Source organism: Mus caroli, unplaced genomic scaffold, assembly GCF_978045245.1.
Source record: "Mus caroli unplaced genomic scaffold, Mus_caroli_1 scaffold_7, whole genome shotgun sequence".
NCBI lineage: Eukaryota > Metazoa > Chordata > Mammalia > Rodentia > Muridae > Mus > Mus caroli.
In genome coordinates this window covers 35327797-35338043 of record NW_028227262.1, presented here as the reverse complement: position 1 = coordinate 35338043, position 10247 = coordinate 35327797, and the positions used below count along the sequence as shown (strand labels likewise).

The 10247-nt window shown below is 50.2% G+C and overlaps 1 protein-coding gene across 2 annotated transcripts; it reads right to left on the bottom strand.

Moving 5' to 3' along the window:
* Positions 1-837: 837 nt before the first annotated feature.
* Positions 838-4866, bottom strand: Rpusd3 (RNA pseudouridine synthase D3). Of its 2 annotated transcripts, XM_021164887.3 has the most exons (9): positions 4704-4866; positions 4293-4432; positions 3515-3559; positions 3331-3430; positions 2785-2892; positions 2622-2706; positions 2281-2404; positions 1795-1934; positions 838-1241 (listed from the first exon to the last, which is right to left on the bottom strand). In XM_021164887.3, exons 1-9 carry the CDS (start codon positions 4802-4804, stop codon positions 1050-1052), a joined length of 1035 nt encoding a protein of 344 aa, XP_021020546.1. In that variant the 5' UTR covers positions 4805-4866; the 3' UTR covers positions 838-1049. The 2 variants fall into 2 exon arrangements, with proteins under 2 accessions (XP_021020546.1, XP_085696303.1); XM_085840177.1 differs by lacking the exon at positions 3515-3559.
* Between the last annotated feature and the right edge of the window lie 5381 nt (positions 4867-10247).

Below are 10247 nucleotides of genomic sequence, written 5' to 3'. Positions count from 1 at the left end.
GGGGCTGCGAGGCTAGAGAAACCACTGTTCTGATCTTCACTGGCCTATTCTGGATCCAGCATCAAATTAAAAAAAAAAGCAAGTAAAGTTCTCTGGGCTTGGCTTGGATAATTGAGGCAAGGCTCAGACAAGAGCTGATCGGTAGAGCCTCTATCAAAGGCCCACAATCCCCTAGTGATGGGTATTAGCCTTCTCTTCAGGAAGTCTTAGGGTGTGTGTGGGGGATTTGAGGGGAGAGAGCCTGCACTATACAGTAGAGGAGACCGAGTCTGAGCAAGGAGACATGGTTTGCAAATAGTAGTGTGGGGAAGGCCAGTCATCAAGGATACCTTCCTCCCAAGGACAAGTTGGGCTGGTAGAATGGCTTAGACCATTAGGACAAGAAATGGACTTTCCCTAAACCTTAACCCTTCTCTAGAGGGTGGTCTGTTTCGTCCCTCCGTGAGGGGGGTAGTCAAGCCACCTAAAACTGGAAGACCAAGAAACAAACCCAAGTGAACCATGGCATTTCCTACCTGTGGAGGGTTGGCTGGTCCTCCACAGCAGTGTCTACCTGTAGCCTGTGAACGTGGTGAGTGGAGAAGGGTGTTGAAGTTCAGTGAGCTATGTCCTTCAAAGTAAGAAGAGCTCACGCCTGTACAGTGGTGTGTGCCTGTCATCCCAGGACTCGGGAGGCAGAGGCAGGCAAATCTCTGAGCTCGAGCCCAGCCAGGGATACCTGGTCAGACCTGGTCTCAAAACCAAGCAAACCTCCTCCTGGCCAGGAGAACAGCAGATGCCACCTCCTGACCTGGCCACCGTTATCTTGAGCAGAGAACACAGTCCTTGGTAAACATCTGCTTTCTCATTTCTGGTAAACCAGACCAGGAGGTAGAACTTTTATTAAGTCCAGAGAGAAGTCACCTGCCCAGAGCCACACAGCAATCACGTGGCCTCTCTGCGATTTGATCTTAGTGTGTCAGACCAAGGAGCCCAGGGGCCTTGTCTGTGGTCAGCACCAACTCCACTCTCCTTATTCTTCCTATTTTCCATCTGGGGTCAGGCACAGTCTACTGTTGAGAGAGCCGAAGGCGCTGCAGGGTCCGAGAGAAGTAAGGGGGCAGGGGTGCCAGAAGTTCACTAGGGGGGTCCCTGGATCCGGTGCCTGGGAGGAGGAGGCGGTAAAGGTGCAGGTGCAAAGGCATCTGGGCTACTTGGGAAGGACTCAAGTGGAGGTGTCTGAGCAGAGCTTCATCCAGGACCTGGGATGGGAAAGACAGCAGCCATCTAAGTTCTAGCCAGAGGGAGCATTCCGGCAGGACCTCCCTGGTCTGTAACTGCAGTAATGTTTTTTTCTACAGACAGAGTTTCCTTCAGCTTCTTTTGTGTTTAGTGAAGCCATGTGATTAAGCCTCTGGCCAATGGGATGTGAGAAGTGGTACACAGACCTGGTCCTCAAAGCCCCAACTCATACAAACCTCCAGTCTCCCCTTCTGGCCAGAAAGCAATAGTCTTGGTCCCAAGTGGCTGCCTAGAGCCAGGCCTGCTTCTGCTGCACTCCCATTCACTGGACTCAACACGAGGAAGAAATGATGCACAAACGCTCGAAAGGATGGTGGAACGTGAGGACCTGTGATGTCAGCTTCCACCACTTCCAGCTCATGGACAAGAGGCCTGAGCCACGCAGCAACCGCAGGGACACAGGTGGCCCCAGAGACCAAGCCAGCTGCCTCCTAGTCTGAATGTGCATGATATCTGGGAGACACAGTTTCCCCCAAACCCACAGAGAGCAGGCATATGGGCCAGGGGACCTACCTGTCTCTGGGGCTTGGTGGTCTCTGCTGGCCACAGAAAGCGCTGGCCCAGAATGGTGCCCACACGAGCAGCATAGGTGTGGTCTCCAAGAATTGGGCAGAGCTGTAGAGCCATGTGTACCTGCAGCTGATTGGGAAAGACTGAAAGGGTGGGGGGTGGGGGTGGGTAGGAGGCAGTTGCTCGTCCTGGCTGTGCAGTACTGCCCCCATCCCTAGAAGTAAGGATCTGTGAGATGACCTCGGTCTCCAGAGAGGATCATGAGAAGGTAAGAGCAATGGCAGATGGCAACCTGCCCAGCCTGAGGGTCCAACCCTACGCAACTGAAGCAATAAGGATGTGTGCCGAGTGCCAGACTGTGGGTGTGCACCTAAAACTGCTGCCTCCCGCTGAGCCCACTCACACACCCCTGGGGTCCACCACATGCTCCCTGACTGTTGTCAAGCACTGTCTTCCTCATACCCCCAGCAGAGCACTGTCCAGACCCACCTGTCAGTGGCTGCAGCTGGACCAGGGCACAGCCACGGCCTGTGGCCATCACATGGAAACGGCTGAGGGTCCTTTTGACACCTTCCTGGATGTCCTTTCGAGATGGGGACATCACTGGGACTGCCTAGGGTACCAGTCAAGAATGACTTAACACATCCCTAGGACTCTGTTGAGCCCCCCCCCCCCCCCTGCTGCCAGTTGACTTAGGAGAGGGCCTCCACAATGGCATCAGCCATTTGCCTGTTAGGAGACAGCGGACCTAGCCACCCCAGGTGCACAACCTGGACTCCTGTAAGGCAAAAACCGAAGGGACACCACTTCCCTGGTGGCCTCTGACTTACAAGATCAACGCCATCCATCTGTTCCATCTTCAGAGGCATGCGGACTGTCCCCTCTGAAGGCTCAGGGATGCCATCAGTGACAGCACTAAGAAAGGGAAAGGAGGTCTCAGAGCAGCCTGGTGGGACCTTCCCTCTGTCCTGGGAGTGACCCTGCACCTCTCACCAGTAGGTGGCTGTGGGTCTCTGGGCTCTCCTTGAGTGGATAAAGAACGTCTGCAGGTGGCTTGCTGTCTGGGGACAGCTGGAGAGAAGCACAAGTCCGGAGGCCTCCCTGGAAGAAGGGGACAAATCACATAAAGCCTCTTGGTCTTGAAAACGAGCTCTAGATGGACCAGCATTGAGCACCCGAATGGTGGCTCACAACTATCTGCGATTCCAATTCTTGATCAGATGCCACCTTCTGGCCTCTGAGGGCACCAGATACACACTGTGGTGCATAGACATACATGCAGGCTAAACACTCTATACACAATAAGGGTAACCCCACCCCCTAACTAAAGGAACACCAGCTAAAGGCTGGACAGTAACACCAGGACTAGAATCCAGACCTGAGAAACAAGTCATAAGGCCTTTTCTCTGGCCCTCAAGAGAGAGCCGAATGCCCTAAGAGTTAGCACCAATGTCCAAGGGCCTACCATGTATCAGGCATTTGAATAAAATAGACTTTTACTTACAGTGGGTGTAACATACACCCCACACTATCACTTACTTCCCAGGTGCTCGCACAACCTGGAGCTCCTGGTGTTTGAGCCCCAGGGCCTGGCTTAGCTGTGGCAGCACAGACAGCAGCGTCAGCTCTCCTGGTCTCCCTGGGAGGGAAGAGGACAAGCTGCCAGCGTGCCATCCAACCATCTCTATCCCAGTCTTTCCCTCCTCCCTGCCCATGCCCATACCTGTCACAGGCAGACCCTGTGGCTTGTTCAGTGTCACCAGAGGTCCTGAAACAGTTCATGGATGTCAGCAAAAGCAGGGAAGCATGTATGCATGCAGCCTCCGGGGTGGGGGTGGGGGTTATACAATCCCAACCCCACTTTAAATCTCACTTCCTAATCCCTGTACCTCGGAGCCTTCATACCTGCAGTTCCAGGCTTCCATTCCCATTGGCTCCAACATACCTCAGTATAATGTGTGCCCCTCCTACAGTCCTTGACTGTTGCAGGTGGAGGGGGGGCTCAAACACCAAGTCAGCCTCAAATTCACTACACAGCTAAGTCTGGTCCTGAACTCCTGATTCTCCTTGCCTCTGCCTCCCAAGTTCTGGAATTACAAGTGTGGTTACCACGCCAGCAGTGATTGCTCAGTAATTCTCACATTAGGACGCTGGATCTCGCAAGGCAGAGGTCATATTTATCCCAGAACTATGAAGCCCCCTCACTGCTACATGAACATATAGTCGTAAAGCATCATGTGGGTGCTGACTGCTGGTCCTCTTTGCAAGAGCAGACATCTAGCCCTCTTTTACGAAACCAAGAGGCATGCCGCTTACAGAGGCCAGCTATAGCTAACCCCAAAGCTTTTTCTGATAGTTAACTTCTGTTACAGCTGCTCTCGGAACACAGGGAGGAGTGAGGTATACACCTCTCCTCGTGATGGTGAGGCTAGGAGGAATGTGACTGCTGGCCCGGCTCCTGCAGCAACAGGGGAGGCACAGGAGCAGCAGGCTCCCCTCACCTTTCTGATCCACCACAGCTGCCCTCAGGACATGAGCCAGTTCCTCCAGGCCGAGGTTCTCCGTCCTCAGCAGCCCTGGGAAGGGCTGGTCCTCAACTAGGTCCTTGCGCTTGCTGGAGCGGTGAGGTTGAGACGGACGCCTGAGAAACATGGTAGAAGCCTGTACCTCCCTCCCTTGCTCACCCTGCCTAGTCCAGCCTATTCTTAGAACTCCCGGGCTCAGCAGACAGTTGGGAGTCCACTTACCCCCCAGACTTTACCAAAGAGGCACCAAGGCTCAAAGCTCCAAGGATCTAGTGCCGGGTCTCACAACACAGTCGGGCTTAGAACCAAGTCCTGATCTGAATTTCGTGCCTGCCCTCCCCTTGATCTAGTGTCTCCCCATACACGGAAGTGGAGTGTTATAATCACCGGGCCTCGGTGCCGAAGCCGGCATCCCTCTGCCGTGCGCAAGACCCCAGCTCCGGCCGCCAGATCACAGAGACATAACGCAAAACTCTCAGGGATCCCATTGCCGGGGACCAAACACAGTACGCACGCGTGTCCACGGACAGTTCAACCCCACCTCCCGTACATCCTCCGTGCGTAGATTGGTCAGGCAGGCTGTCAATCAAGGCAGAGGGCGCTCAAACGAGCGAGGATCCGGGCTTTGCCTCCCCTGTAGAAGAAAAAGTGCCATTTAGGGTTCTGGCTTTTGGAAAAACTGAGGCATAAGGCGGGTTATTTACTCGAAGTAGAGGACGTGCCTTAGAATAAAAAGGGTTGAGAAGACTGTCGTTTCAATTTTGGGGAACCTTAATCTGAAAACCTCCCTTGTAAAAGCGAGGGAGAAGAAAGGTGAAGAACGGTATGCAGCCTTTCTGTTAGTAGACCTGCCTGAAATAGTAACAGCCTGTGACATAAAAGGTCCCAAAGCTGTGGCTCAGGTGGTAGAGAGGATGCACAAGGTCCTGGGTTCAATTCCCAGCACCGTGTATGTAGGTCACATAGACCAAGATCACAGATACTGGGTTGGAGACCAGCCTGGGAGATGCGCAAGGCCCCTCTATGAAAAGAAAATCAAGGTAGGCTGGGTGTGATGGCACATGCCTGGAACAGAGGCAAGTAGTTAGCTGAGTTCGAGGCAAGTAGTTAGCTGAGTTTGAGACAAGCCTGGACTACACAAAGAAAACCCAGTCTAAAAAGGAAAGAAAAGAAAAAGAAACAGAAGCTGTACCATCCTGGCCAGTATGTCTCAAAAGCAAAATACATGGGCGTAAAATGAAACAAACTGGAGATTGGTTAAGATTGCCTGTTGTTGCCCGGCCTGGTGGTGCACACCTTTAATTCCAGCACTCGGGATGCAGAGGCAGGCGGATTTCTGAGTTCGAGGCCAGCCTGGTCTACAAAATGAGTTCCAGGACAGCCAGAGCTATACAGAGAAGCCCTGTCTTGAAAAACAAAACAAAAACAAACAACAAGATTGCCTGTTGTTTTCATCACCCCACAGCCTTGGACTCACAACCTCCTATAACACCTGTCCAAACACACAGACTTATGTACATAATTAGCAATAAAATACAGACCAGACCTTTAATTCCAGTATCAGTCTACATAACCCTGTCTCAAAAAAAAAAAAAATAGTAACAATTTTATGCACATAATAAAAACTGAAATAGAAATAATGACTGAAAATAAAAAGAAAGTCTCTTTTTGTTTGTTTGTTTTGTTTTTCGAGACAGGGTTTCTCTGTGTAGCCCTGGCTGTCCTGGAACTCACTCTGTAGACCAGGCTGGCCTTGAACTCAGAAATCCGCCTGCCTCTGCCTCCCAAGTGCTGGGATCAAAGGCGTAAGCCACCATGCCTGGCAAAAGTGTCACTTTTTAAAAAAGCAGTGGGGTATAGTGGCACACACCTTTAATCCCACCACTGAGGCAAGAGCAAGAGGATCTGTCACCAAGCTTCCAGGCCTGAAAGCCTTGCTGAAAGGACTCCAGTACTAGCCTGTTGATTCTGGTGGGGGAATCAGAGGGGTGCTATGTTCCTTCCCTCCCCTCATTTAGAGGGGGAGGCTGCCTCCTGCACAGCTCTCACCCCAGGTGTGACCTCCCAAGTTCAGCTGTGAGAAAGTTAACCTCCAAATTCATATTAATGGCATTTGGAGACCAACATGATTAGTGTTAGACAAGAATGTGAAGGGGTTGCTCCCCATGATGGCTTAGCTTTCTAGGGAGGAGAGGAGAGAAAAGAGACCCTCTCCCTCAACGTGGGTCTGCTTCCTCCATGTTAGGGTGCACCAGAAAGGGCCCTACACATGCTAAGTACATGCTGGCTTCATGTTCTTGGACTCTGCAGCCTCTTGAGCTGTGACCCAGACAAACTCTGCATGTGTGTGTTTTCTTTTTATTGACATGTAAGTGTCTGTCTGTATAAGTGTAAGCCACATGTATACAGGTGCCCCAAAAGGCTGAAAAAGGACATTGGATCCTCCGGAGCTGGTGCTATGGGCAGTTGTGAGCTTGCCATGGGCATTGAGAATGGAACTCAGCAGCAAGTGTCCTCAACAACCAGGTCACGTCCCCCACCCCACAGAGATAAGCATATTGACAACTTTCCGTTATCCTTCCTTCAGTGCGGCTGACGGATCTCCCCACACTTGCTAGGCAAGCACGCTATGACCGAGCTGCAGACTGGGTTCAAGTGTTTTGTTATAGCAATGGAAAACAGACGTAGGTGGAAGGCAGAATGACTGAGAGGACGTGCAGCCAGCCCTGACTGGTGGCACTGTGGTGTTCCAGAAATGAACTGAGCTCACTATCCCAGTCTTCCAAGCTCTCAGACCTGAGCGGCCATTCACACGCATCCCCTGTGATGACTGAAGAAACATAATATGGAGCCAGGCATCTGCTAAGGGCCTCGGACCTGTTGCTCTGGAATGCCTGGGAGATCCTGGTGGCCTGCGGGGGAGGTGTCTTTGTGTCTGTAAAGCCTGCTTCTCACTATGGGAAAGGGATGCCGTGGTTTTTATTACTATGTAGCAGGAAAGTAAGGAACAGCTGCGGAAAGTGAAACCTTCTCCTGCCCAGCTGTGGATTCCATGGGCAGTTGTTTTGCACACCTTTCTGACGTCTACCTTAAAACCCCTAGCCAGGCGTGGTAGTGCACGCCTTTAATCCCAGCACTCCGGAGGCAGAGGCAGGCGGATTTCTGAGATCCAGGCCAGCCTGGTCTACAAAGTGAGTTCCAGGACAGCCAGGATGATACAGAGAAACCCTGTCTCGAAAGAAAACAAAAACAAAAAACAAACCAAAAACCAAAAAAACCCAAAAAACCCACCCTAACCCCCCTCCCCTCGCATGCTGTTGGGCTCTAGGGCTACCATCCTTCTGCTAGCAGGAAGAATAAGTTCATTTCATCTAACTTAGAATTGAGTCTAAGCCTCTGGCTTCTGCTGGTGGAGTCGGATGCCATACCACGAGCATATCTCGATTGGGATAAGAATAGCTATGGTACTAGCACAGTGCATGTCTGGGTGTGTTTGAGGAGGCTCCCAGGACAATTGCATTCTAAGAACTCTGACCTAAGGAATGGGTGAGCTATTCAGAATTTGGGTGGGCTCTTGGGAGGCCATGGAATTGTGGAAGGTGAAGTAGGTAGTTTGTTGTAAGTGGTTCTGCCTGGAGAGTATGTCTTTTGTTGGCTCTTTCCTGTTTTGCCTCCGTCAACTTCCTGTCTGCAATCCTCTTGAGTTACTCTGCTACAACCTCCTCACCAACTAGATCAAAGTCTCTATTCATTGCAACAGGATCTTACTGTGTAGCCCTGGCTGGCCTGGAACTCACAGAGAGCTGCCTGCCCCTGCCTCCCCAGAGAGAGCTAGGATTAAAGGTGTGAGCCACCACACCCAGCATCTTTATTTATGTAGGTCTAAGGGTGCCTCCGGCATAAAGTGCATCTCCTGGAACTGGAGATACAGGAAGTTGTGAACTCGCCATGGTTGCTTGGAAGCTCAGTGCCCTGCAAAAGCAGCTAATGCTCTTAACCATGGAGCCATTGCTCCGCACCTTTCTCTATCAGACGTCTTGTTACCACAATGGAAAAGGTAACTGAAGACAAAGAAGAGAAGATGAGCAATTATTTTTCTTTGGAACTGTTTAATATTTTATTTATGGTGAGTGTGTGTGTGTGTATATATACAATATGTACACACACACACACACACTTGTGGCAGTCACCAGACATTTTTTTTCTCAAGACAGGGTTTCTCTGTTTAGCTCTGGCAGTCCTGGAACTTGCGCTGTAGACCAGGCTGACCTTGAACTCAGAGATCCCTGCTTGCCTCCATCTTACAACTGCTAGGATCAAAGGCATATACACCACCACCACCACCCCATGAGTTAAAGAACAACCTTCTTTCTCTCTTTGTTTCTTTCTTTCCTCCTTCCTTCCTTTATTTCTTAGATTTATTTATTTTTATAACTCCTGTCGGCCCCACTTCCTCCAGTCAATTCCACTCACTCCGGCCCAAAGATTTATTTATTATTATATGTAAATAAGCCGTAGCTGTCTTCAAACACACCAGAAGAGGGAGTCAGATCTCATTACGGGTGGTTGTGATCCACCACGTGATTGCTGGGATTTGAACTCAGGACCTCTAGAAGAACAGTCAGTGCTCTTAACCGCTGAGCCATCTTGCCAGCCCAGAGGGTTCTCTCAATAGTCAGTGACCTCCTTATTACATGGTTCTGGGAACCAAACCTAGGTCATGAGGCTTGGCAGCAAGCACCTTTACCTGATAATCTCTGTAGCCAGACCATGTAATATTAATCTTTTTTTTTTAATTTTTCATTTTCTGTTGATGAATGTTTTGTATGCCTGGATGCAGGCACTCCATGTGTGAGCCCGATGAGGGTGTGAGATCGCCTGGAACTGGAGTTACAGGTAGTTGTGAGCCTCTGAGAGCATGCTGAGAATGGAACCCAGTTCTCTGGCAGAACAACCAGTGAGTTGAACCACTGAGCCATCTCTCCAGTCCCCTGTATGAAATCTTAAAAGTTTTGGTTCTTTCTTTTTGTTTTTGTTTTTTGAGACAGAGTCATTTTACATAGCCCCAACTGACCTGGAACATGCTATGTAGACCAGGCTGCCCTCAACCGCGCATCAATCCTCCTGCCTGTTCCTGTAGATTACACACTGGGATTACACCACAGAAATACAGTGGCTCTCCTGTCTGGCGTTATGTGGAGTGTGTAACTGCTCTGTCATAGGCTCATTGGTGTTCCAGAGGACTTCTGGGAGGTCTCCTGTGCATCTCAGAAGCAGCCTGAGCAAGGACTAAGGTCAGACTAGGCAAAAAATCCCAGCACGGGGGTGGTGGAGGTGAATGTAGAGGATCAGGAGTTCACAGTCATCTTTAGCTACATAAAATCTGAGGCTAGGGCTGGTGAGATGGCTCAGTGGGTAAGAGCACCCGACTGCTCTTCCAAAGGTCCAGAGTTCAAATCCCAGCAACCACATGGTGGCTAACAACCATCCGTAACGAGATCTGGCGCCCTCTTCTGGAGTGTCTGAAGACAGCTACAGTGTACTTACATATAATAAATAAATCTTTAAAAAAAAAAATCTGAGGCTAGCCTGGGCTATGTGGTGTGTGTGTGTGTGTGTGTGTGTGTGTGTGTGTGTGTGTGTATATATATATATATATATATATATATACACACTCACTGGCATAAGTGTATACATACATATAATCCAGTGAGATGGCTCAGCCAGTAAAGATGATTGCTTCCAAATCTGACAACCTGACTTTGATCCCCAGAATTCACCTGGTCGGAGGAGAGAAGCAACTCCCAAAAGCTGCCCTTTGACCTTTGCACATGTGCATGGCATGGGTACACCAATACATATAAAATACAAAAAAATATTTGGGTTGCCTTGTGTGTTTTTAACATTTGTATTATATTTATTTGTGTGTGT